This window comes from Larus michahellis, chromosome 1 (assembly GCF_964199755.1).
Source record: "Larus michahellis chromosome 1, bLarMic1.1, whole genome shotgun sequence".
In the NCBI taxonomy this organism is placed as follows: domain Eukaryota; kingdom Metazoa; phylum Chordata; class Aves; order Charadriiformes; family Laridae; genus Larus; species Larus michahellis.
The window spans coordinates 202,579,218-202,602,599 of record NC_133896.1 but is presented as its reverse complement, the minus strand read 5'-3'; the positions used below and the strand labels follow the sequence as shown (position 1 = coordinate 202,602,599).

The following is a 23,382-nucleotide window of genomic DNA, read 5'->3' as shown; positions in this document are numbered from 1 at the left end:
TTCTGTGCTCCGTGAGAATAGAGAAGTGTAAATATAAATAAATAAATACATTTTTAAAAAGGCAGTTGGTAACACACACTTTGACTGATGTCCTAGAGGAACCTTGTAAGCAGACACCCAAGTCCAGTTCAACATAGAAGAGCAGGGGGACAAATATTAGATAATATTGAACAGAGCAACTAAAAGGAATACAGTCATCCAGCTTTGCTTTTATTGTGCAATTATTTTCAAAAGTATCTATTGAAAGTATAAAACCATTTCTTTCTAGGTTTCCACAATATTTCTCTTAAATTGTCTTTTTTTTTTTTCGTCTGGCATTTCCTTAGCAGCACCTTTACTCAGTTCATCTTGATGTTATTTCTGTTGGCTACTGGCCAAGCAGCACGCTTTAATAGTAAAGACACACAGTACTGAAGAAGCGTCTTTCTTGCTCCACTCCATTTATGTGCAGTCTGTGATATGAATTTTAGGTTGTTGTAAGAAAAGAAATCCTCTTGCAAGATCCTCCTCAATGCCATCCCCTTAACATTAGCATCTCCTCACAAAACTGACATTAGCCATCAGTGAAATCGGCCGCAGCAACACAAAAAACAACCATATCACTACTTTCAACATTCATAACTTAGCATTCATATATTATCTTCCAGCTGCAAGTGTGTCGGCAGAAAACTACTTCCACCTCATCCCTGGCTGCCTCTCACTGCTCCCTCTGCCCAAGGTATCACCTGCTTCCCTCTTGCCTGACCACACTGGGGTCCGCTTGCCGCCAGAGACAGCTGCGTTAGCACAGGCCGATGATTTAGCTGTTGAAGCTAACTCAGCTCATTTTGACCCAAGTGAGCTGGGGTTAACTCCAATCAGCAGCTCAGCTGGGGCAGTAAGACCTGGGTGAGAGGAGGAGTAAGAAGAGACAGCACTGAGCAGATGGCCATCTCTGGAGCACAGCTGGAAGGAGGAGAGCACGTGAGCGCAGGCTGAGCTTTCTCTCCGCATTTCCTCTGATGGTGGTTGACAGCCAAGGCAGCTGCCACCACTCTCAACTTCTCTGCTCTTTTCTGTGCCCCCCGCCGTACCCCGAATTGTGTTGGTGTCTCTCCCAGCATCCCCAAAAAAGTTATTTTTAACCTGGATCAGTTCCCTGATCAGTCACCGCTCAGCTCTGCAAACACTGTGCTGGCACAGCTTGCTGGAATGAACCGGGGAGGAACCAGCGGGAAGACAGCAGCTCTGGCAGCACCACCAAAAGCTGCTCTCCTGCAGCTTCTGCACAGGATTCTCCTTTTCTTCCTTCACACCAACCTACAAACTTCCCAGGTGAAGGGAATATGCTTGTGATATCTCAGACCATAAGGTTTTTCTTTTTTTTTTTCCTCTATCTATGCTGCCTTAAGAAAGTTTTTAATTGCAGTATTTTGTGTGTTGGTGTCATTAAGTTTAACAAGCTAATCCCTCTCTTACTTGTGCAGTTATCACCTAATATTTCAAGGCAACAACAGGACATTTTTCAGAAATATATTTGATCATCTTAAAAAGATATAGCCAAAGGGAAACAGTCTTACATGACAGGCTATAAATCAACATGTTAGACAAGTAATTTTAAACCACAGGAGGAAGAAAAAAAATCTCACTGTATCAAGCCAATAAAAACCCTGTAACGCTGACTCTAGAAGACACTGGACCTATTCCATAACTACATTTCTTAGGAAAATACAGTATTTTGAACTGTAAAGAAGTCTGAACTTGATTAGACTGAAACAAAGGAGAGGGAAGAAAGCGGAGCAGAGGACATGATTCCACTCCACAGCTGAAGTCTGAGGAGGGAGCTTGCGAAGGCTCAAGCTGATAAAGAAACTGTTCCCTTGATCAAGTCACTCAGCATTGACACATTTGCTTACCAGTTCCCAGTAATCCTGGCAGTGCATCAATGTTCCTCACCTCCCTCCTTCAAGCCTATGCTGAAACTTTTAGGAGACTGTTGTTTTCCAATGTTCTAACCGGCAATTGTTTTTCAGGCTTCATCATCATCGTTAGTATTATTATTATTACAGCACATGCTCAGTTGCATGAATAATATTCAAAGACAGCAATGTTTCTTCTGAGATCTTTAAGGGTGCAAAATATTAAGAAACCAATAGGAGACGAGTAATCACGGAATTCACAGAATCTTCAGAGTTGGAAGGGACCTCTAGAGATCATCTAGTCCAACTCCCCTGCTAGAGCAGGATTGCCTAAAGCACATCCCTCAGGACTGCATCCAGGCGGGTCTTGAAAATCTCCAGAGAAGGGAACTCCACAACCTCCCTGGGCAGCCTGTTCCAGTGCTCTGTCACCCTCACTGTAAAGAAGTTTTTCCGTGTATTTGAACGGAACTTTTCTTGCTTGAAAAAACATATTCTTAGAAGTGAGATCTACAGCAAAATCATGCTGGGCAAAATTCTTCTCGAATATTTCAGATGCAGAGTGAAACTTGGCCAGTGGTTTCATGGGGTAACATTGTAAGTAATAAGCACAATGCTACATGGCATGAAGGGAAGCTTCAGAACATAGAGTCCCAGAAACTAAGACTCTGCAATCTGCAGTAGTGCACTGGTGAACATCTCTGTTTCTAGACGAAGTAAAAAAATATACTTTCTATGCACCTGTTCAACAAAGCTGCCAAAGGCGAGGATATATGTCTGGTTAGGCAATCAAGTTTCAAGTTCCTAAATTTTCCCTATAAGAATTGGGTGGAGACAGTACTCCTACTGGTTTCTAACCTGTGTGCATGTTGCCAAGTACTGTTAAACAGACACCATTGCACCACACTGCCCTGCAGGTTCATGAGAAGATCTGCATTCATACTCTTTGAGCATGCCAAGCCCAAAACAAAGCTAAGCCTCCATGGTAATGATACATGGAGACAGTCCTTATATTTTGATGACTGAGTTCACACTACACCAGTAAGCTCTGAGAGGCTGTGTTGGAGTAATTTCTACAGCTCCAGAGAAATGCTCTTTCCTCACTTCTACTGTGTATGCATCTTATACAGGCTCCCGTCCACATGCACACTGCCTTGGATAATGCTGTGCAACACAGAATTATAGATGCAATGACTCCTGAACGGCAGCATTCAAGAAGACACTCTGCTTCCAAGGTCAACATTCACTTCCTGTAACAAGCACTGCAACTATTCCTTTTCTCCGAGGCATCCAATTAGCTCTTAAAATTGTCAACATTATGATTAATTATTTTTAATCAAGCTTTCCCGTATCTGCCACCACCTTCAGAGACTAGCCACAGAGGCCAGTGATAAGAAAGCTTAGAAGTATGTGTATATATATACACATATATATATGAGTCACCACCCCTAGAGGTATTTAATAAACGTCTAGATTTGGCACTTCGGGTCATGCTCTAGTGACAGAGATTGTAGGGGTTTTTTTTGTTTTGGGTTTTTGTTGGGGGGTGTGTGTGTGTGTGTGTGTGTGTGTGTGTGTGTGTGTGTATGGTTGGACTCGATGATCCAACCATGAAGATTCTATGATTCTACATATAATTATGCATGAAAACCTGAATTAGGCAATTTTTTTCCACAACTGAAATTTGTACGATTTGTGTTCCACAACATGCAATATCTGAGGTGTTGGAACTATCTGAAGTACTGCCATGCAAAGAAAACAGTAATATAGTCATAGTAGCTCTATATGCAGCCCATTTCTTGAATGACTATAATGATTCTGGTATATCTATTTTAGTAGTCAGTTTTTAACTTTCAGCTTGTGTCTGCAGAAAAGTAGAGCTAAGAATCTAAAGCAGAAGTACCCTAACCTGTAATAATCTGACAGGTTACATCTTAAACAGGATCTATTTAAGCTAATGAGCTTTCAATGACTATTAAAATGCTCCCATCTAAGTGATGTATCTGCCAAGCAACTTCTGCATTCTTTCTAACCTGAAATGTATGGGCTCGGGCATCCCACCAGCTGACTAATTATTTACTCCTGCTCTGAACATCTACCCACATCTTCAAGATAACCTCAAGCTCTCCTCTTGAAGAACATTAAGCAGACAGTAAGAATGACAGAGATACTTATGTGACCAATAAAACCACTAAATATCATTATCCTTTTATCTTCTCTGTGCTGCAACCTTCGTACATCCCTACCTTAGGAACATCAGTTCAGGTTGTAATGTCTTCTGGGTAGAGACCTCATTTTTTTGCAGTAATGTTGCACCAGACAGCCTTACTGCAATGCCAATGTAACAGCAGCTTTATATTTGATTATCACTGTAACAGAGCACTGCAAATGTGAAACCCAAGGTGAACAGTAAAATTCTTGTTAGCAATTTACACAAGTAACACAATCCATACCACAAGAAGCTTCTCCCAATTTCTAACACACAGGTCATAGACCAAACATCCTGTTCTGCCAGGAACGGTACCATCATGTTTTTTTATAATGTCATTACAAATGCTTGGAAAACTCTGTGGACACCAACCTCATAATTTAAAGAAGAAAGAAGGAAAATACCAGGTATGCTTCAAATTACAGGAATATCTTCACTGGTTATTAATTATCACATATAGATGGGTTTAACCATCCATGTAATTTGAAATCCGAGCTACTGATACTAGATGGGTTTGAACAGATTTCCATTTAAGGCCAAAATCTGTGCCAAAACCTAAGTCTAAGTAAATGGACTTTGCATGTGTGCGTACTGGTGGAACGGGAAGATTCTTACTGCTCAAAATAAACAGTAAACTCTGGCCTGATGAAATCAATAGGAATTTTACTGCTGATTTCAATGAGGATAAAATTTCAGCCCAAGAATCTTCACCTTCCAGCATGGTGGAGCTGGGGATATGGTCCCAGTCTAGATATGCACATTCGATCTGCAATCCCAAACGCTCTATTCCTCCCAACTCTCTCATCTCACTGCATTCTGCACAGCAGTGCTCGGAGAACAGAGCTAAATTCTACCAGAAACTCAGATTGTATAAGCTCTCCACGTTTTGTCTTCTGACTCCAGCATCCAAGGGACCCTCTGTTATTGCAGGTGGGGTCTGAGGAAGGACGACACTGTTACTCAGTAGCTGATGAAATGAAAAGGCCTCCCCACCCACCCCAGCACTTCCTGCAATGCTCCATACACTAAAGTCATATACCACTACAAGCTGGATCGCAGCTCAGCGCATTCCACTGCACTTTGTCACGCTTCCCTGACCGACAGTATGCCAAAAATGACTAACTTTAACAGTCCTCTGGTGAATAAAAGACTTTTGCAACTCTGAAACAGAGCTGAGTTTTTAATTAATGTTAAATCTGGCGAATAAAAGACTTTTGCAACTCTGAAACAGAGCTGAGTTTTTAATTAATGTTAAATCTGCTTTTCTGTTCTGAACGAACATTTTTAATGCTGCCTGTGATTCCCCTTCTGTGTTTTTTTCTGACTTATGTACTGACTTTGTGAAGATAAAGGGAAAATTCAAGCTGCCTAGTTTTCAAAAGCCTTAAAGCGCCCTCTAAAATATGCCTGAAGGAAGTAAAAATATGAACTAGCAAAATAGGAAGATGAAAAAGATCCACATCATGTTCATATAAATCTAGAAATACGTGGCAATGAGCCAGGAGACTCACAAAACAGCTACCACAGAGAACAAAATCCAAAGTACAGATGAGCTATCTAAATAAGTACAGAGCAACATTACCCAAGATTTGCACATTTACTGTTTATTTACTCAGTACCCAACTGCGCACCATCTTGGGGAATAATACAGACTGCTCCTGCAAACATCCCTTCCCTACTCTAAGCACTTGTAGCTGCCCAAAGAAACTTTCCTTTGTAATCTTTTATTCAAAACCCATACCTACAATTACCAAAAGAACATGATTATGAGAAAACTGTAAAACTAACGTAAGTACTTAACAGAGTAAAGTGCTCATTATGTCAATGCTTGGCTCCCCTCCACAACAGAAGAATACCAGTATGTTGCATGTGCACCCAAAAAAGGGATCCCACTTCTCTCCATGCCAGTTAGCTTTGCTCAGCACATCAAGAACTGTTGCTGGTTCCAGTCCATTTTTGGAACAGAGGGTTTCACTATCCAGCCCCATCTCCAAGCTGACCTGGAAATATGCCTGCCCTGACTGCTACTTGCGTATGGAAATAATACAGCTATTTTTACATGAAAAACTAATCCTTTATTTTCCCAAATGCAAGAACAGTCATTGCAAGCATAGAAGCCAGGCGTTTAGAATACAGGAGGGTGTTACCTACAAGTACAAAAAGCAATTAAGATTTGTGAACAGAGCATGTGGGCAGGATAAGGGGTTAAGCATGACTTTACACAGCAAGCACACAAAAAGCCACTGAAGAGGGAAGTGGGGAGGAGGAAAGCAAGGCAACCTGGAGCTTTTAAATTCAACAGGCTGGCAAAGTGGGGAAGACGCCTCTCCTCCTCTGCAGTACCCGCCAGCTAGCAAGCAGCAGACACTCGCTGATGGGGGGCACTGCTGGGAACCCCACGCTGCTTTCCCTGGTGTGCAGGGAGTCGCTCTGGCTCAGGCTGCTGTTTCTTCCACACCGCAGAGTTGAAGAAACAGATTTTCCTAAGACCTGAGCACAAGCCCTTGCTGAAATGCGCTGGCTTCAGCCATACAGGCAGCTTGGGGGCTGAGAGACCAAAACAGCACTTCAGTGCGAATGATCAAGATTCTCATCCTCAAAAACAACATCAAATTTTCAAGATACTTTATTAGCACTAATGTTCCTCCAGTTAAAACAACCAGTTTGCTATTCACAGTTGAACTCAGCACTACCAGCTCTGTGACCCAATTGCCCTTCTCCTCAAGTGATTCCCAATCATTCTCTCTGCTCACACATCCAGTTCCTGCTTTTTAGCAGGGACTTCATCCTTGTTATGCTTCCCATCTGCCCTCATGATTGTCAGTTATCACTTTCCTCTCAGAATAATCAGCAGTAATACCTCCTCTATCCCCAATTCCCAGACTGGGAAACCACAAAACTACCATGTGAAAGTGGCAAAACAAAGGAAATCTGTAGCCTAGTGGCAGGGTTTTCCCCAAATTCATGGACTCAAAACTTTGTGTGCAAGGAGCGTTGATGCTGCCCTGCAAGTTTGACTCACGGTTTTATCTAGCGCTGGCCAACTGGTCCTATTTCAAGGTAATGGAAGAGAGGAAGGGAAGGAAGTTTTATGTGCAGCTTATAGTAAGCTAACTGGCCTCCCCTAGATGCTCTGCTTAATGCCATGGCTGCCGTTGCTTGGCGCATGTAGGGCAGGGTGATGACCGAGTTCAAACTCCAGTAGACAGCAGAGAACTTGGGAGGACAAACCCTCCTCCACGAAGCAAGAGGAAAAAAACAGCTCTTTGCAAAAAAACAAGGAATCGTGCTAAACACATAGTGCTGCTATTTGCCCAACATAGCGTTCCTGGAGATGCTGAACGCATAGCAGGACGTTCTGACCTTCTCAGGAATCTGGGAGAAGGCAGCTCTGCCTCCAACACAGGAGCTCTGCCACAGACTGTGCTGCAGCTCAGACTCTCCTTTGCCTCCTGAGCAGAGGTGTTCCAGGCTCAGAAGTTTGGCAGTAAATCTGAGCACCCAGTTCTGCGTAAGCGTAGAGCAGGGCCTGCAACAGCAAGTTCTCAACCTCCAGCAGTTTCTAACACTTACAAACCACAGGGAAGTTCCTGGAGAAGTGGAACTGATTCGTTACAGAAGGTTTTACAGCACCGAAGTACTGAAAAATACTTTTTCTAGGTTACTTTCATGTGGCTAAAACCCCTGAAGGTTCACTTCTCAGTAAACAGAGAGATGGGGGGTGGGGGGATGCACAGCAACGCAAATGAAAATTCTTGTGGCTTGCTTTTGAATTTGCTGGCACTTCCCAGTGAGGTCCTGCTTTTGTAGTATGGGGAGCTGGCTCGCCACGTGCCCTGGCAGAGACCAAGGACTTTTGCCCGCTTGTAAATTCCTAGGCTTGAGGTCTTCAGTTTGCCCTGTTGAGCACTGCACCAACATCTTCTCTCCACCATTTGCAAGACTGCAACACCACACGTTTCACAGGTTCTTTATAAAAGACCTTCAAAAAACGCACTCGGTGAACTTAGTGCTTGCATTAGAGAACATCATAAAAAAAAATTCAGAATGGGAGGGATGGTCAAGGTGCAAGAAATGATCACAGAAAGGAAATGGAAGCGAGTTTCCAGCATAGCAACTGCTGGAGCACTTGAAAGAAAAAGAGGAATTCCAGCCTGCTCCAGCACACAGCCAGCTGGTTGCTACCAAGTCTGGGCAGCACACATTACACAGGCAATCAGGGCATCATCTAAAAGCATGATCAAGAAACTGCCCTGGACAAGCAGAAAAAACAGGCTCCAGCAAGGTGGAATGCACATCTCTCACAAAAATTACTCAGCACTCATTTGGAGCCAGGAAAAAAATAGCCCAAAATGGAGTGGATTTGTCTTGATTCAGAGATCTCTGTCATAGGGTCACAACTTTTAAATATTTTTAGTTGGGACAGCCAGAGATTTTTTTCTGTAAACCAGGATATCCTGCACATATTAGTATTTCCAAGTTTCCAGTTACATTGATTATATTAGATTTTATGCATCTTTATCAGGCTGACATCTGTCAGGAAGGTGCCATGAACACAGTGATTGTGGCAAAGCTGGAAGAAAAGCAGGACAGGTGGCTAGTTTAAGCAGAGACTTTGGAGTCCTGACACTGAATGGAAGAAAAGATGCAGAAATGAAAATATATGGGGTGTGCTGTCAAAGTCACATTACAGTTGCATCTATAATTCTTTAGGATGTCACATCATATCTAAAAAATAAGGTTGAAGTCTATAAGAGTTCTTTCTTAATAGTTTGCAATTAGTAAAAAAAAAATTAACTCAATTAGGGTATTCAGAGGAACACGCAGAAAAGCATGTAGGAGGTGTTGAATATTAGTCATTCAAACCAATGGAGCAGAAAAAAATAGTGCAATAGCACAACAGGTAAAAGAAGGTACAGACTTGAATAGCCTTGAAGATATTTAGGAGTTGATACAGCGGAAGAACAAAATGAACAGCGGCAGAAAGAAGCTGCAGAGCAGCAACGATGATCTCTGAGTCTGTGCTGACATTTTCTTCTGTTTTGAAATAACACACATCCAATGCATTCATAAATGCTGCATAAAATACAACCCTAACCATATAAAGATTTATGCAGGAGTAATTTTACACTGCTGGTTGTCCTACTGAAGTCAATCTTTTTGAAGGGCAAGAACTGTATTATCGCCTAGTATCAGCAGTCATCTTTCTAGCATTTTATGCATGCAAGGAGTAACACACTGCATCTTTGCATGCTTCAGATGAAATGAGTAATTTACAAATCATGCATTAGAGTAACGAAGGATACAGAGAACAGTTGAAAAATGCGTGGTCATTCAAGCAATCTACATTTAAATCTCAACATATTTACATTGCATTTATATTTCTCTAAATGCATCAAAAACAAAGCAGTAGAGAAAATAGTTATTCTCACAGGCTGTCCCTGCCACAGCTGTTACCTGATTCACAAAGTTATGGGTACACAGTGTTCTTTGGCTTCAGTGTTCTGAAAATTAACTGACCTAGAAATAATTTTTTTTAAAGTATTTTCATATCCTCTACAGTTCTCTTCATCCTTCGCTTCCCTAGGGAAATATTTTTAATTGCTTGGATTCAGTTAAAATGAAGAGCACAAGTTTCTCATCAGGAAAAATCCATCTCTCTTACACTGCAGGGAAGCAGAACACAGCCTCAAACATTAGAATATTGTTTACTTAGACTGAAGAAATCTTCAGTGCAGTACCAGACCGTATGGATTAACTTCTTCGCAAACAGCTGGTACCATGCAAACATTGCAGTCGTCATAATACATATATGCACACATGCCTCTCTTGGGTGCCAGTAAGAGTCCAGATGGCAGGACAAGACCATTAGAACAAAACCAGTTTTGCTGTGTTGCAGCTGTAGCTGGGCAACCCCATCAAGATCAGAGCTGACAGAATCACCTCAGCAGAAGCCACATGGTATCAGGGAAGACACATCAGCTTCCAAGTAACTTAAAGTAAAAAGTATTCCAGCAACAGTATTTTGGGTGACCTGCAGCAGGTGTGTAGAGCAGGCAGACAGCAAGAGTTTGACCGGCTGACTTTCATCAAGTTTTTATTTAAGCATCTTCTGAAGATGGGAAATTAGGATACCTTTCAAGTCTGGACAATACGAGCCTGCAGCTGCTCTGGTAGGATAACACCAAAGACCACAATGCCACAGCACCTTCAGCCTCTATTTTGGGAATCGGAGGCATTTTTAAATTTTATTTTTTTCCAAAAAGCTAGGGAATGATGAAAACCTAGAAATAAGGACTAGCATTTTCCACTGCAAGCAACATAAAAGTGCCAGATCTAAGCTACACTCACAATTAGGTTATGAACATAAGCAGAAACAGTAAAAAAAGCTGAATGTATTTCACATGCTGTACACATGACTTATATAAGGATAAGGCCCAAAGTAACACAAATATCTGTAGCTTTAAGCAAACAGACAGCGTGTCTGTCCCTCCTTGGTTTTACTAGTGCGAACTGCATTTGTTCCAGCAGTACTTGATTGTAAACTATCTACTCTAGAGTAGCTACATTCACAGTGAGGCAGCTTGCAATTTAGACAGAATTATTTCCTAAATCAAATAAAGGAAAACCCAGGCCTGCCTGGCTGTTCATTAAGATAAATAATGAAGGTCTCTTTCTTGTCTCTCCTTGTCTACTTTAGATAGCATTGCACACATGCATTTGCAAGTCACAGAGACAGCCAGTACCCAAAGAACAAACACTATATGTACTGGAGCCTGATTTATGGTAGGTTGGGGGGATACATAGACAACACACACGGGACATGGACATTCTATAGGAGTCACCACCACCAAAAGCAGCTGCTGAGCAGGATTTGAATGCTGTGCCCAAGGGAGCACCAACAAGCTGTGGTCTGCTTGACAGTGACATGATGAACCTCACAACCATAAAGCACCACTTCTGTGCTTTGTGGCATGTTCACCTTCAGAGCAACAGCAGTGTGATGCTCAGTCCCTACCTCTTGGGCATGACTATGCTGGTCACTGTTTCTCCTTCTAACAGTGGTCTGGTAAGAATTCAGCCAGCATCTAGAATACTTCCAGGAAACAGACAGACAGTTGTAATACTGCCATGCTTTCAGAAAATGCAGTCACAGTAACTTCATTCTGCCCTTGGGCAAATACGACAGTATCTGGCAATGATATTTTACAAATAAAATGGAAGAAAAAGTAGTTTAGTTCCCTTCAATTTATCAGATTATATTATGCAACTGAATGCCTGGCTACACTCTTGTAATTTAAATTACTATAAACTCATGTACCTGGTGACAGTACTAGTATTTCTACACAGGGTACAGATGAAATTACCTTTTTTTTTTTCTTCCTGTTAACTTAGTTTCAGTTCTGCTGATCAACTAATTTCAAACTGTTTGCAAACTATTTTTTCCTGCGTGTACAGCAAGAAAAAAAAGTGAGAAAAAGGACTGCCATTGTAAATTACTCCATGTATATTTGGCCATGCTTTAGGGAAGAAAAAAAAAAGATTTAAAATAATAATAAAAAAAAAATCACACAAGTATGGCACATACCTGCATATGACATGAGAAGCAGTCATGGATTTTTATTTGCATTCTACCGATATTCTATTAGCATCTTTAACATAAGCTTTTATTTACTTGCATCCAGTCCTTCTACCAAAATCTCTCTAATTTTAAAAGCGTCATTGCATTTTTTTGAGAAAGAAAAAACACACACACAACCAGCAAATATAATCAAAAAACCACCCCACAACCTCCCCCTCCCCCCCATGCAGAAATGCTATTTTGCAGTCTCAGCATAAAATCACATTGGTTCCTCTCGGATACAAGCTGCAAAGAACAGCAGAGATTTAGGCTGAGAACAACAAAAAAAATGCAAAAGGAACAGTTACACCCTACTACTATTGTGATATCAACTTCCTGTTATAATAATGGCAATCTTCACTTTTGGTCACAAGGGCTTTTTTATTCAGACACTGAAGTCAAGACTTATGCAGAATTTTTAGTGACTGTGATGAAGCCATTTCCTTTTTCATTAAAAAAAAAAATTCCATAGCTCAACCTTCTCCTAGCAATTAAATTCTAATAAATACAATTTAAGTATCCAACGCAAGTTAATCCTGCCCCCTGTTACAGCAATATAAAATTTTAGACCTTTATATTAGCTCCCGAGCTTCTAGAATGATTATCTGACATGAAGAATAGGGAAGCATTAGTTTAACATAACTCAAGATTCACACTTATCTGCAGTTGAAGTCTGGCATCTGATTCCTGTTCTGTCATTTCAATCATAATTCTACTACCAAGATGCAATTTATTCTATAGTTTGCCACAGAAAAAAGATGACTAACAAGAATAAAGGGCAGAGTTTAAAACATACTGCAGTCTTGGTCAGTGCCATATTACTGCCCAGCTGCCAAGAAGCCACATCTTGTCATGTGGAAGAGTGCATGCAATCACCTACTACTGCCAAGGAATATTTCTACCACTATGAAAATCAAAGGGAAAACACAAAATTCTTTTCCTTTCTTCTGCAGGACAAGAACATACTCTAAGCCACACTTACAGACTAAATCCAAGAGCATCTTCCCAAATATACTGCAGAAACCGCATCATGACAGAGGATTTAAGTATATTCACTAAGACAGTGTCATCAAGAAGTGACGGCAACATAGGAAGACTGGAGACGAGAGGAACAGGATAGAAGAGAGAAGTGTTGGCAGGTATTGGCTCAAGAGTAGTCCTCGCCTCTTGCCTTCAGCCCCTGGAAAAGCTATGACTCACTCTCTGAAGCAGCTAAAAACTGAAATGATTTAAGGGGCTAACTTCAAATGTGTTGGTGGGAAAACACATTGCCTTACATGCCTTGATGGAAGAACACTGGATGATACTGGAAACTTCTCAGAAATTGGAAAAAGGTTGAAACCAAAAAGGGAGGTTAGAGAGAAAAGAAAAAAAAGTATAGAAAAAAGGTTATGAAACAAGCTCTCAACACAGATAGCAATCAGAAGACAGAGTGAACAACTTACCTTCAAATGAGGATGGCAAACGAACACACAAGAGACTGCTGGCCTGAATTATGAAATTTACAGCAGTTGCTAAAATAAAATCCTTCTCCTGCATTCAGCAGTGAGTGCCCTCATTTGAAGACCCCTTTTTTCTCCTTGTAACCCAAGAATACTTATTTCCTCCTGGCCTGCAACATAGCTTGTAATGACTCTTGCCGCCTTTAACATGTGTCCCACAGAATAATCTAGGCAATCTTATAGCAGATCATTCTTTTGCCATTTTTAATTAACAAAACAATCTGGACCCAGAACACACAGATGACAACCAAGATGTTAATCCTTGATGTTTTGGTACATAGCTGAGCAAGCAGAATTCTTAACACCAGCGAAGTTTACCCAAAAGACAAAATCTTGTTATGGGACAGGCCAACGTTATGAAATTACTTCCCCCATTTGCTCAGGGCTATTACAAAGTTTGCTGCTGTTCACCTTAAAGGCAAGCTACCTTTTTATACTACTCCTCTTAATACATACATTGCAACAGGTATTTTCCTAAAAGCAAAACTCTAGCCATTCAGTGTATAGTACATGATGCATGCTCCTGGAGGTACATAGCCTGTAAAAAATCCCAAAACCTAATTTTTTCTTAAAAATAGCTGCCCAAACAAACTATGTCTAGAAATCTTCACCCAGAAAAGGCACCCTTGATCAAAGAAAAGAAGTTTGCTTGAGGGGGGAAAAAAAAAAAAGTGACAAGTGTGTAACATTCCGCAGTTCATCCAGAACTGCTGCAGCCCACTCTAAATTACAATGTCAGTGGCTGTTTATGCTCTAAGGACGTACAGTAAGTACAGTACAGCCCATTCAGGTTGCTGGAATGTCACTGATCATACGCTCAATTGCATCTATTCATTAGAAAAATTCAATCCACAACAGCAGCTGCATTTACTACCACACCCCAAACGCCATCCAGTTGCTCCAGGTGATTCCAGCGGTTTACCAGCCTGCAGGACAGACGCTCCACGCTCTTGTCCCTCCACGGTGACTGCAAGTTACGCTTCCAAGCCCAAGGAGTTGTATTTACTAAAGAACAGTATATTAGCAGTACTTTTGGCTTCAAGCTTTTGCAACAAAACAGGTCCAGCCTTTTGCAGTCACGTTCTACAAGTTTCAAAACAATTCATGCTGCACTAATTACTTTTGATTGAAACTTGCTAAATAGTTACTGTTGAAGAGATGACTTATGCAAAAAACAGACAAGTTACTCCATTTGTTTGAGAACTATGACTAATTATGTGTGTAATTTTGTTTTGTATCTCTTTAAAAAAAAAAAAAAAGAAAAGGTGTTTAGTCCTGGATTCAGGTCAACAACAAAGTTCCCCACTAGGTTTTGGGGGCCAAATGGCTAAAACGACATTTTTGTGAAAGAATGGAGGTCATTTAAAAGGACATTGGCAACTTTCTAGTAAATTTTAAAAAAGATATGCTTTTACATGTAACACCTATGATGACTGTAACTGAAAGACAAAAATTTTGTATTTACTTCATGAATTACACTGCGTTTTATATACTGAAGTTTACCAATCAGCTTATAACCAATTTCCTGTCTGTATGGGTCTTTCATAGAGCAAGAATAAAGTAATAAAATGTTATGTTTCCTTTTTATTTAATTAAACCAATTTAAATTTAATCTTAAACCTTAGAGTCACTCAGGCAGAACACGGAGCTACAAACCTAATAGGCAATATCTCTTATAGTACGTAAAAAGGTTATTGTTACAAGTCTAACCATGCTACAGATATGCTAAATGAATGGAGCTAATAAGAGTAATAAATAGAAGTACCCTTTCCCCAGACTCTAAAATGTATACTCCTTCCTTCTGAATTGTCACTGCTCCCTGTCACCCTTCCAAAAATCCTTATTGTGGCCTAACAAACAGACTGAAGAAGAATCACAATTCTTGCATGGTGTCCACCAGAACAGATTAGGTTAGGTTTACTTTCCAGTGTTCCATTTAGAACACCAAAAAGCATCAGCCCAAATCCAACTTGAAAATGGTGTTCACATAAGACCAAACTGAATAGCGCTACAGCCATCTTATTCATTCCTTCACAATGATTAGAGCTTGTTATGACAAACTGCTAACTTCAGGACACTTGCAGCCACTGAAGAGCTGATCAGCGTACTATGAAGCAGGATGAGGAGATGTAAGATCTTGTACTCTGCAGGCTTGCTGTAGGGGAAGGCTCAAGTAGACCACTAGCTAGCTATTCATGGACTGAAATCCTTAACCTCTAAACACTTGCTCCTGGCATTTGGGGGGGTGTTCAATGCCCATTTCCCAACCTCACACTGGCATTTTGTCCACAGGTAAATGAAACCACCCCCAAAGGAACTGAAGCTGACTTCTCTGTTAAATCAGGGATCTGCTAGCTGCCTACAGGACTACAGAAGATGCTCGTGTGGTAGGCATTTAAAAGTTTTGATTCACAAGCAGGGATAAGGTAGCTTGTGACAGCTACACCTACACCTCATGCTCTGAAACAGTTCAGCATTTGATTCAAAACAGCTCGGGCACCAGGAGGAAAGGAAGAATCTAGAGGTAGTAACAAAGTCTGTCACCCTACACCACGCCATCTCCAGGGCCAGATACCATTCACACCATCTCAAGAAGCTCCATTCATTCACAACCCTCCAGGACAGCCAACCTTCCTATGGCCTGGACCCACATTAGGAAACCCAGCATTTTTAGCCACAAGACTCCAGTTTTGGAACCCCTATCTGGACTCTAAGCCAAATGTGATCCTGTTTATGCTTAGGTTTAAATGCCAAACACACCAAAGGGATAAGCCCAATAATGTTGTCTCCAGGCAACAAGTCACAGCTAGGGAGAAAAACTAAATGTGAGGATGGAAGGATCATGACCAATGAAGGGAAAAAAAAAAAAAACACAACAAACCACCAACCAAAAGCGTGCAGCCAAATTTAAGGAGGTAGCGAAAATCTCCACATCAGAGTCAGAACTGGGCTCATTCTCAGTCCTCTATAAGAAGCAATACCATTGTATGAATGTTGAAGTCAAAATAATTAAAGATATTAAAAACTGTACATATTAGTGCATTATACCGCCTTTAATACCAAGACATTTTAACAGGTGCTCAGGTATTTCTGTTTTATACATTGGCTTAACAGTTCTGTGCTGTAGTGGGCTCAAAGTACTTTCCAAGATTTCAGTCCAACAAGCCTGTTCTGTGTGTGAACGATTTGCCTATGTAACCTACCAAATGCGCATTTCCAATCCAGAATCCAGCTGTGCTCATTTAACCTTGGCTCGTATGCACAGGGAGTGTTCTCATCCTAAACAGCTAGAGAAATTTAGAGGGTAGTGTTCTAAAAAACACTGTGTTTTCATGGCATGCTTAAGATCAGAGAAAATCCTTGGTTCCTCCAGTTAAGTAATTCAGTACAGTATCTTGGTTCACTGGACTAGGAAGTGTTTAGTTGTACTGCAGCACTTCTCATTGGATCCACAATCTACTCTAGCCCTGATCGTCTCACATAGCATAAACTCTTTGGAACAGAAACAGCACTAATTAATGTCTATATAGTTCCAAAGAAATGCAGACTGTTTATAATAATGCCTGATGGTAGCGTTGTTATACTGATTCTGAATACAGTTTAGGAGAGTCAAGAAACTAACACTGTGCCATGAGTGAATAGAGGTTAAGTTTTGAAATCAAGGAAATGCCACTGAAAGCACTTTGGTTTTAAATCACTCCAATTTATATCAAGGACTATAAATGGAAATGTTTCAGCTTGTCAACAACTGCCATTTGATCCCACAGGAAAGAAGTTTCTACAACAATGAGGATCTGAACCCAAAACAGCCCTTCATCTCTAAAAAGAAAAAAATTTGAACTATTCCTGGACAGAGGTGAAAGTCAATATCAACGCGGGAAGCACGTGCAAGACAAATGCAGCTTAACACAAAAAGACCATGTTCTGCACCAGGTGAATAGTTTTTGAATTAAGAATACATTCTAGTGTCAATCTTGGGATGATAAAAGCAAGCATCTCTGTGCCAAGTCCCTTACCTGAGACAGGGCTACCACCTCCTGATAGAAGCAGAGAAGGTGAGGTAGAAAAGGTGTGCACCCAACCACTGCTGGTGCTGAACATCTAGCCAGTTCCACCTGCTTCTGGCAAACAGCAAGTGAGCTTCTTCAAAGACCCTATGCTGTCTCTGTCATTTCTTCTAGTTGCTTCTGACAGTGAACTGAGCTTAAATGTGCTAGACAAAATTCCACCCTATTGCTCATAGCTAAGGCTTGTTAAGGTATTGACGAGAAAAAAGAAAAGGGGAAAAAATGAGGGGGGAAAAAAAAAAAGAAGAGGAAAAAAAAACCCCACAAGCTACCCTATTCAACCTTCTACACCAACTGAGAAAACATAAAAGAGAATAGAGGTCACCATGACTGTCTTTAACATGAATTAACCCCATACTAGGCACATCTCGCAACAGCAAGTCCATCTACTCTGCTAGTCATACAGCAACACGACCGCCAGAAAAATTGGTGCCTTTTTCAACTGGCAAGCTTGGTAACTTCCATCAAAACCCTTTCTTCAGTCCCGAGTATAAATATGTTTTGAAGGCAGTGACAATCCCCCCTCCAAACTCATACGTACCTGATCACAACCTGCATTCACCAGTTCCTGGAGCATCTGCCTATTTACTTCAACAGCTGTTGTAGTGCTTGACTCATTAGCAAAAGGCAGCAAAGAATATCTAATTTCTCGCAGAGCTTTCTGATATGGTCCAAACTTAGGCGTTTGTCTCATCTGCTGCTGCCTTGCAGCATCCTTCCCTATTAAAATCTTAGGGTCCAGAGAAGTTTCACTGCCTGGTCCAATAGGTAGCCCCTGACCTGAAGATTTGGATGGTTGCTTTAAACCTTCTCGAATCTCTTGCAACCTTTGTCTGCTGTTTCCAGAATATGTCGTAGCAGGAAAAGTCTTTGGCCTCATTGTTCATCCAGTTTTCTCTGAGCATAAATACAGCTTTATTCTTAGGTTTTTTAAGTTACTTTATTTCGAAAAAGTGTCACTTGATGGTATCAATTTCTTGTAAACATAATCCTTCGAAGAGAAAAAGAAAAGGCAAAATTCTCAAGAAATTTCTGCCAACGTTTTACTTCAGCTCACGATCTTCACATTTCCTACACAAAATGAAAATCCTTGGAATCATCATTTTGCAGACTGACAGTGTCTGAAACAAAAGAAAATAGAAAGTACATGCAATTAAGGTGATATTGTAAATGCCTCTGAAGGGACAGCATGACAATTAATCAAGTGAAAGTGAATCAGTTTAACCTATTAAGCTGTCATGGCTGGATTCCCTTTAATGATTTTCACTTTATCTGCTTTCAAGAATAAGATTCCAAAAGGCTTTCTCAACATAATCAATAAATAATCCATTTTTCTTTAAAGTTCCATTTTCAAAATAAATGAAAATAAAACCCTTAGAAACTACAACGTTTAAGAATTTCGCAGTACCTAACTGCGGCAAGTTTCCCACCCAATTGCATAACCAAATCCTGGACAAGGTCTCCTATTTCATAATTAGGGAAGAGTATGCTCATGAAATGTTTTTCCCCACTTAAGATTTTGTTTGTTTTACACTAGCTGAGCTCAGTTTCAGAAGTTTATGAAAAAGATTTATAATGGAAATATTGATGACTCTAACCATAGCAACTCCTAGTATTTCAATAACAAAGTGAATAACAGAAACACAAGATATTTTGCCTTTCCACATGAATATCTTAGCAAAGCCTGAAGGTAAGAATACTTCCTCAGAACTGGAAGGGGGGGGAAGAGGAGAGGGTAAATGATATTTCATTATCTGTGCCTTATAGGTAAGAAAGAGAAAAGAGAGGTAGATGGAGCCACTCAGCAGCAGCAGAAGAGGCCAAATCAGCTCAGTTAGCACCTCAACGCAGAAAAAAGAAGAGACTTTGAGACAGCTTTATGCACCTCTTATGACATGTAGCAGAGAACTATGCAGCACAGCTGAGCTACTGTGCAACTTGCAATCTCCGTGTAGCATGAAGTTACAACAAGAATACTACCTTAACTAAGTCTTTGTGGCATCATCATGTTGCGTTAAGAGGCAAAGTAGCAATATTGTACAGGGAATCACAGATGTAGTGGATTCTTCGCATACCCGCTGCGGTTGTATTCTACCCTAGAAACTTTTTGATTTTATACCTTTCCTTAATGTGTGAAAAATGCTGCATTTTTCATCATTTTAGTAATTATTCCACACATCATAATAGAAATATTAAATAATGGTGCATTTGGAAGAGGATTAAAAATACAGCTTAATCAGAAATGTCATCTCGCTATTGATGCTGCTTATGCACACTTGCTTCTGCTGCTGCTATTAGCACTTGCAAAGTGACTCCTGGATGGTGGGAAGATTAGGATTTTGCTGGGAAGGTTAGGATTTTGTTCAGTTGTTTTCAAATCGCAAATACAGAAGATGCTAACACACAGTACGTTTCTCTTGGTCACTCAGAAGTTGACTGGATTTGTTGTTTTGTTTGGTTGTTGGGTTTTTTTTTTTATTTTCACATGGTCATACTAAAACTCAACTCATTGCAACAACTCTTCCTGTGATAGCTGTATTATTTCCTAACAAAACAACCACTTCCATACATTTACCATCACTTCTCACTGCCAAGTAAACAGCTTACTACTGCGAAGGCCAAGAGAATCTGGACACATTCACCTCTGAAGCCCATCACCACTTCCTCATTAGTACAGAGTCCACCTCAAGCTTTCCTCTACAACCACGGACTGAAATGCAACAGTGAAGTCAGACCTCAGACTCTCTATGATGGTTCACCAGTTTGAAATGCAGAAGCACAGATTAACTGAGATTAATCCGTGTCAACCTCTTTTGCTAAGATTTAAATCCTCAGTTAACTAAGATACCTATAACACATTTGAGGTCTTGAGCTCCTCCACTCGGTACTCTCTAAGGATATCCTGCAACCCTAACTCCTACAGGACTAAGAGTGATATAAATGCCCACATGCACATTGGACCGGGTTTGTCACTTGTTCTAAGGGAAGTGCTAAAGCTGCTCATCTAGATTTTGATATTTCCACAAACAACAAATCAGCTATTAGTCAATAACAGATCAAGTTTTCATTGTTCTCAATGAAGACAAAAGCAACTGAAGGATCCCAAGAACAGAATTTTTTCTACTTAGACAGAATATAGCAAAAGATAACACATAGCCTTGTTAAAAAACCCCAACAACAGTATTGCAGCCTTTTTAGGATTACATCATAACAGCTAGTGCTTAAAAGAAACAGAGCAATTAATTGGACTATAACTGTCTTTCTTTTCCTGACAGCAGCAGGCACCATATGGCCGAGTTTAGGAATCTGGGTTGTTCTTCCTTTTCAGTCCCTGTGCCAGTCCTCAGGCCTGGGACATGCTGGAAATGCTCGCAATCCCCCCACCTTTTTGCAGCAAAGGACTGCTTTCCCACTTGCACACATGCTTCACATAAAGAACTTTTGTGACCTTTAGCCTGAGCTCGAGCCTAATAATGCTAGGTCAAGCCAGCTGGCAACTTCCTCAGCTTACATTTACAATACTGCTAAAGGAGAAAGAAACATTGATCGTTTAGACAGCATGAATGAGACCAGCAATGACAGTAAGTACTGGAGCTGTAAAAGTGTTTCATATTTTGCAGAAGGATTTTTTAACTACATATGTAAAATAAGCGGAGAAATCAGAACACTAAATATTACAGATGATTTACAAAGAAAGACAACCTGCCTGCTTTTTAAAATCTTCCTGTGATTTGCAGTTTTAGCAAAAAATAAAAAGGGTTGATGCTTTAAAAGATACATAGTGTGTCTAACTGTTTCATTTCTGACTGTACATCTGGATCTGGATAACTCCAAATCCTTCTAATCTGCACCTTGCCTATAGCATGAATGTATCATAGCCTTCCTGCCATCATGAGAAATGATTTTTCAGAATTATTTTTGAGCTTCAAACCATTCTGACTAAACAATCCTAAGCTTTTTTCCAAAATGTTATACATTCTGCACTAATTAGAAGCCTGTCCATTATTCTGAAGATATAATATGTCAAATAAGTGCAGCAGTACTTTAATTGCATCAAGTGAAAACAATTTTTGAATAACTGATTCTTTTTCTTCATTTGAGAAATACAACTAATTGCTGCTCTGGCAGCAAACAACCAACAACACTGAAATTATATGCTGATGTCTATCGACCCAGCAGCACTAGCTCTTCACTCTCCTGTTTCTTCATTCACCAACAGGCTGCATGTGCTAGTGGCTCTGTAGAGCTGGGACACAGGCAAGAAGTTGTGCTTTAAGAGCTAAGTCCCAAACCGCAGGCTGTTTCCCTGTCTATAACCATACAGGCACTGTGGCAAGCTGAACTAGTGATCACTGCATAAGGAAGGAGTAAAGTCTTAAGGAACAGCTACAATTGCCTTCCCTCCCTCAATTTACAGGCATTGTTTTGGGTTTTTTTGGATCTCAAATTCATGGAAGCAGGGGCTGTCCACTCTGTACTAGAGACTAAGATTGTCAGAGGGGTGGGCAGGTGGGATGGAGCGTTTCAGGAGTTTCATTATTATACAAACCATACTTCTCTTTCTAAGTGGGGCACATGGCGAAAGTTTAAAGAACTGAAGTGAGGACTTTTGCCAAAAATCAGTCCTCCTCTCCTTCCTCATGCTAATAAAACTCCAAAAGTAACTCCGTGCCTGCGTCCCACTGCCAACCATAAGCACTGGCCCAATCCAGCGCTGTGGGAAACAGCTCACCTTCCCCATCCACGGAAGACCAGCAATAATAGACCGCAGAGCCTGGGCACTCCAAGTAACCTTTTTTTTTTGCGTCATTTGCGCCAGTGCCTTTGCCGGGGAAGGGGGTATTTCAACACGCACACCACTCACGAGGCAGGAGAGAGGGTGGCGAAGTGCTGAATTTTGGCAGTGACCTTCAGCTGACTGGGAACGGCAGGGCCCCCGCCGCTGCCAGATGGGACCTGGCCGGCTCTGGATGCCCCCGCTCGGCTCCCCCTGGCCCTCGCCTTCAGAGACATCCCCCCGCGGCGGCGCCTGGCCCAGACCCTTTGCCTCCAACCCCCGTGTGCGGCCGGGTGCACCCTCGCGTAAAGCGAGCGCCCCAACTCCTTCTCCCCCAGCCCCAAACCCACTCCTTTGGCAGGCAGAAAGCTCCCAAAATAAACTCCGGCCGTTTACCAGCAGCTCTGACCTGCTGGGGCACCGCGGAGCCGGTCCCCGCGGCGGTGGCGCGGGGGCGAAAAGCCGGGCTGCCCGGCCGAGGGCCTCAAGCGGGTGGGACCCCCGCCTCTGCAGGGCTGGGCTGTCACACGGGTGTCCGGAAAATGTCGGAGGGTGCGGGCAAGAGGCCGAGGCTGCCCCCGGGAAGGGGGACACACAAACGGGACGCTCACTCCCGACCCTCCTCCGCGCCCCCCACCCTCCTCCACACGATTTTTCCCCTCAGGGAACAGCAGCTGCGGGGGAGTGGGGGAAGCGCGGCGCCCCCCCCAGCCCCCCCCTTTTCGCTCACCTCCTCAGGGCGCCCAGCGCCGCCGACTCGCCTCCCCGTCACGGAACAGCTCAAGGGCGGCGGCGGCGACCCGGTGGTGGCGGGCCGGTCTCCATCTTTTTCCCTGGCCCACCCCCCCACGGCTTCTTCGGCCGTCCCCGGGCGCCGAGTGTGGCGGGGCGCAGTCGGGACATTCGCTACATTGTTGGCATTCCAGTCAGCGTCACGTGACCTCCGCGGCGCCCGCGTCATTCCACTCCCCCCCCGCCCCTCCCGGCGCATACCAGCGGTGGGCGGGGCTTCTGGGGCGGCAGGGCGGGAAGGGCCGTTAACGGTCGTCGCACCCCGAGGGGACCGGAGGGCGCCCTTCCTTAGGTTCACGGGCAGTTTGGACACTCTTGACACTCTTTCCCCTCATACACCCACACACACCCCCCCCACACACACACCCCCCTGCTGGGTTTTCGGGGAGAGGGTGGCTGAAGTGGTGAGGGGAGCGGCGTGGCCTCCTGCTTGCTGAGGTGAAAAGGGCTGAGGTAGGCACGTTGGAGGTGCCTGCCTGCTTGCCGGTTGCCCCAAACCCCATTTTCACCGTGAGT

General features: G+C 42.2%; 1 protein-coding gene across 1 annotated transcript in view; it reads right to left on the bottom strand.

Moving 5' to 3' along the window:
• Nucleotides 1–23,021, bottom strand: part of LATS2 (large tumor suppressor kinase 2) — a 51,815-nt gene extending 28,794 nt beyond the window's left edge. The window contains exons 1-2 of the mRNA XM_074569458.1: nucleotides 22,805–23,021; nucleotides 17,839–18,418 (exon numbers count right to left, since the gene is read on the bottom strand). Coding sequence (XP_074425559.1) covers nucleotides 17,839–18,177 — 339 coding nt within the window. The 5' untranslated portion in view covers nucleotides 18,178–18,418; nucleotides 22,805–23,021. The remainder of the gene's footprint in view (nucleotides 1–17,838; nucleotides 18,419–22,804) is intronic.
• Nucleotides 23,022–23,382: the final 361 nt, after the last annotated feature.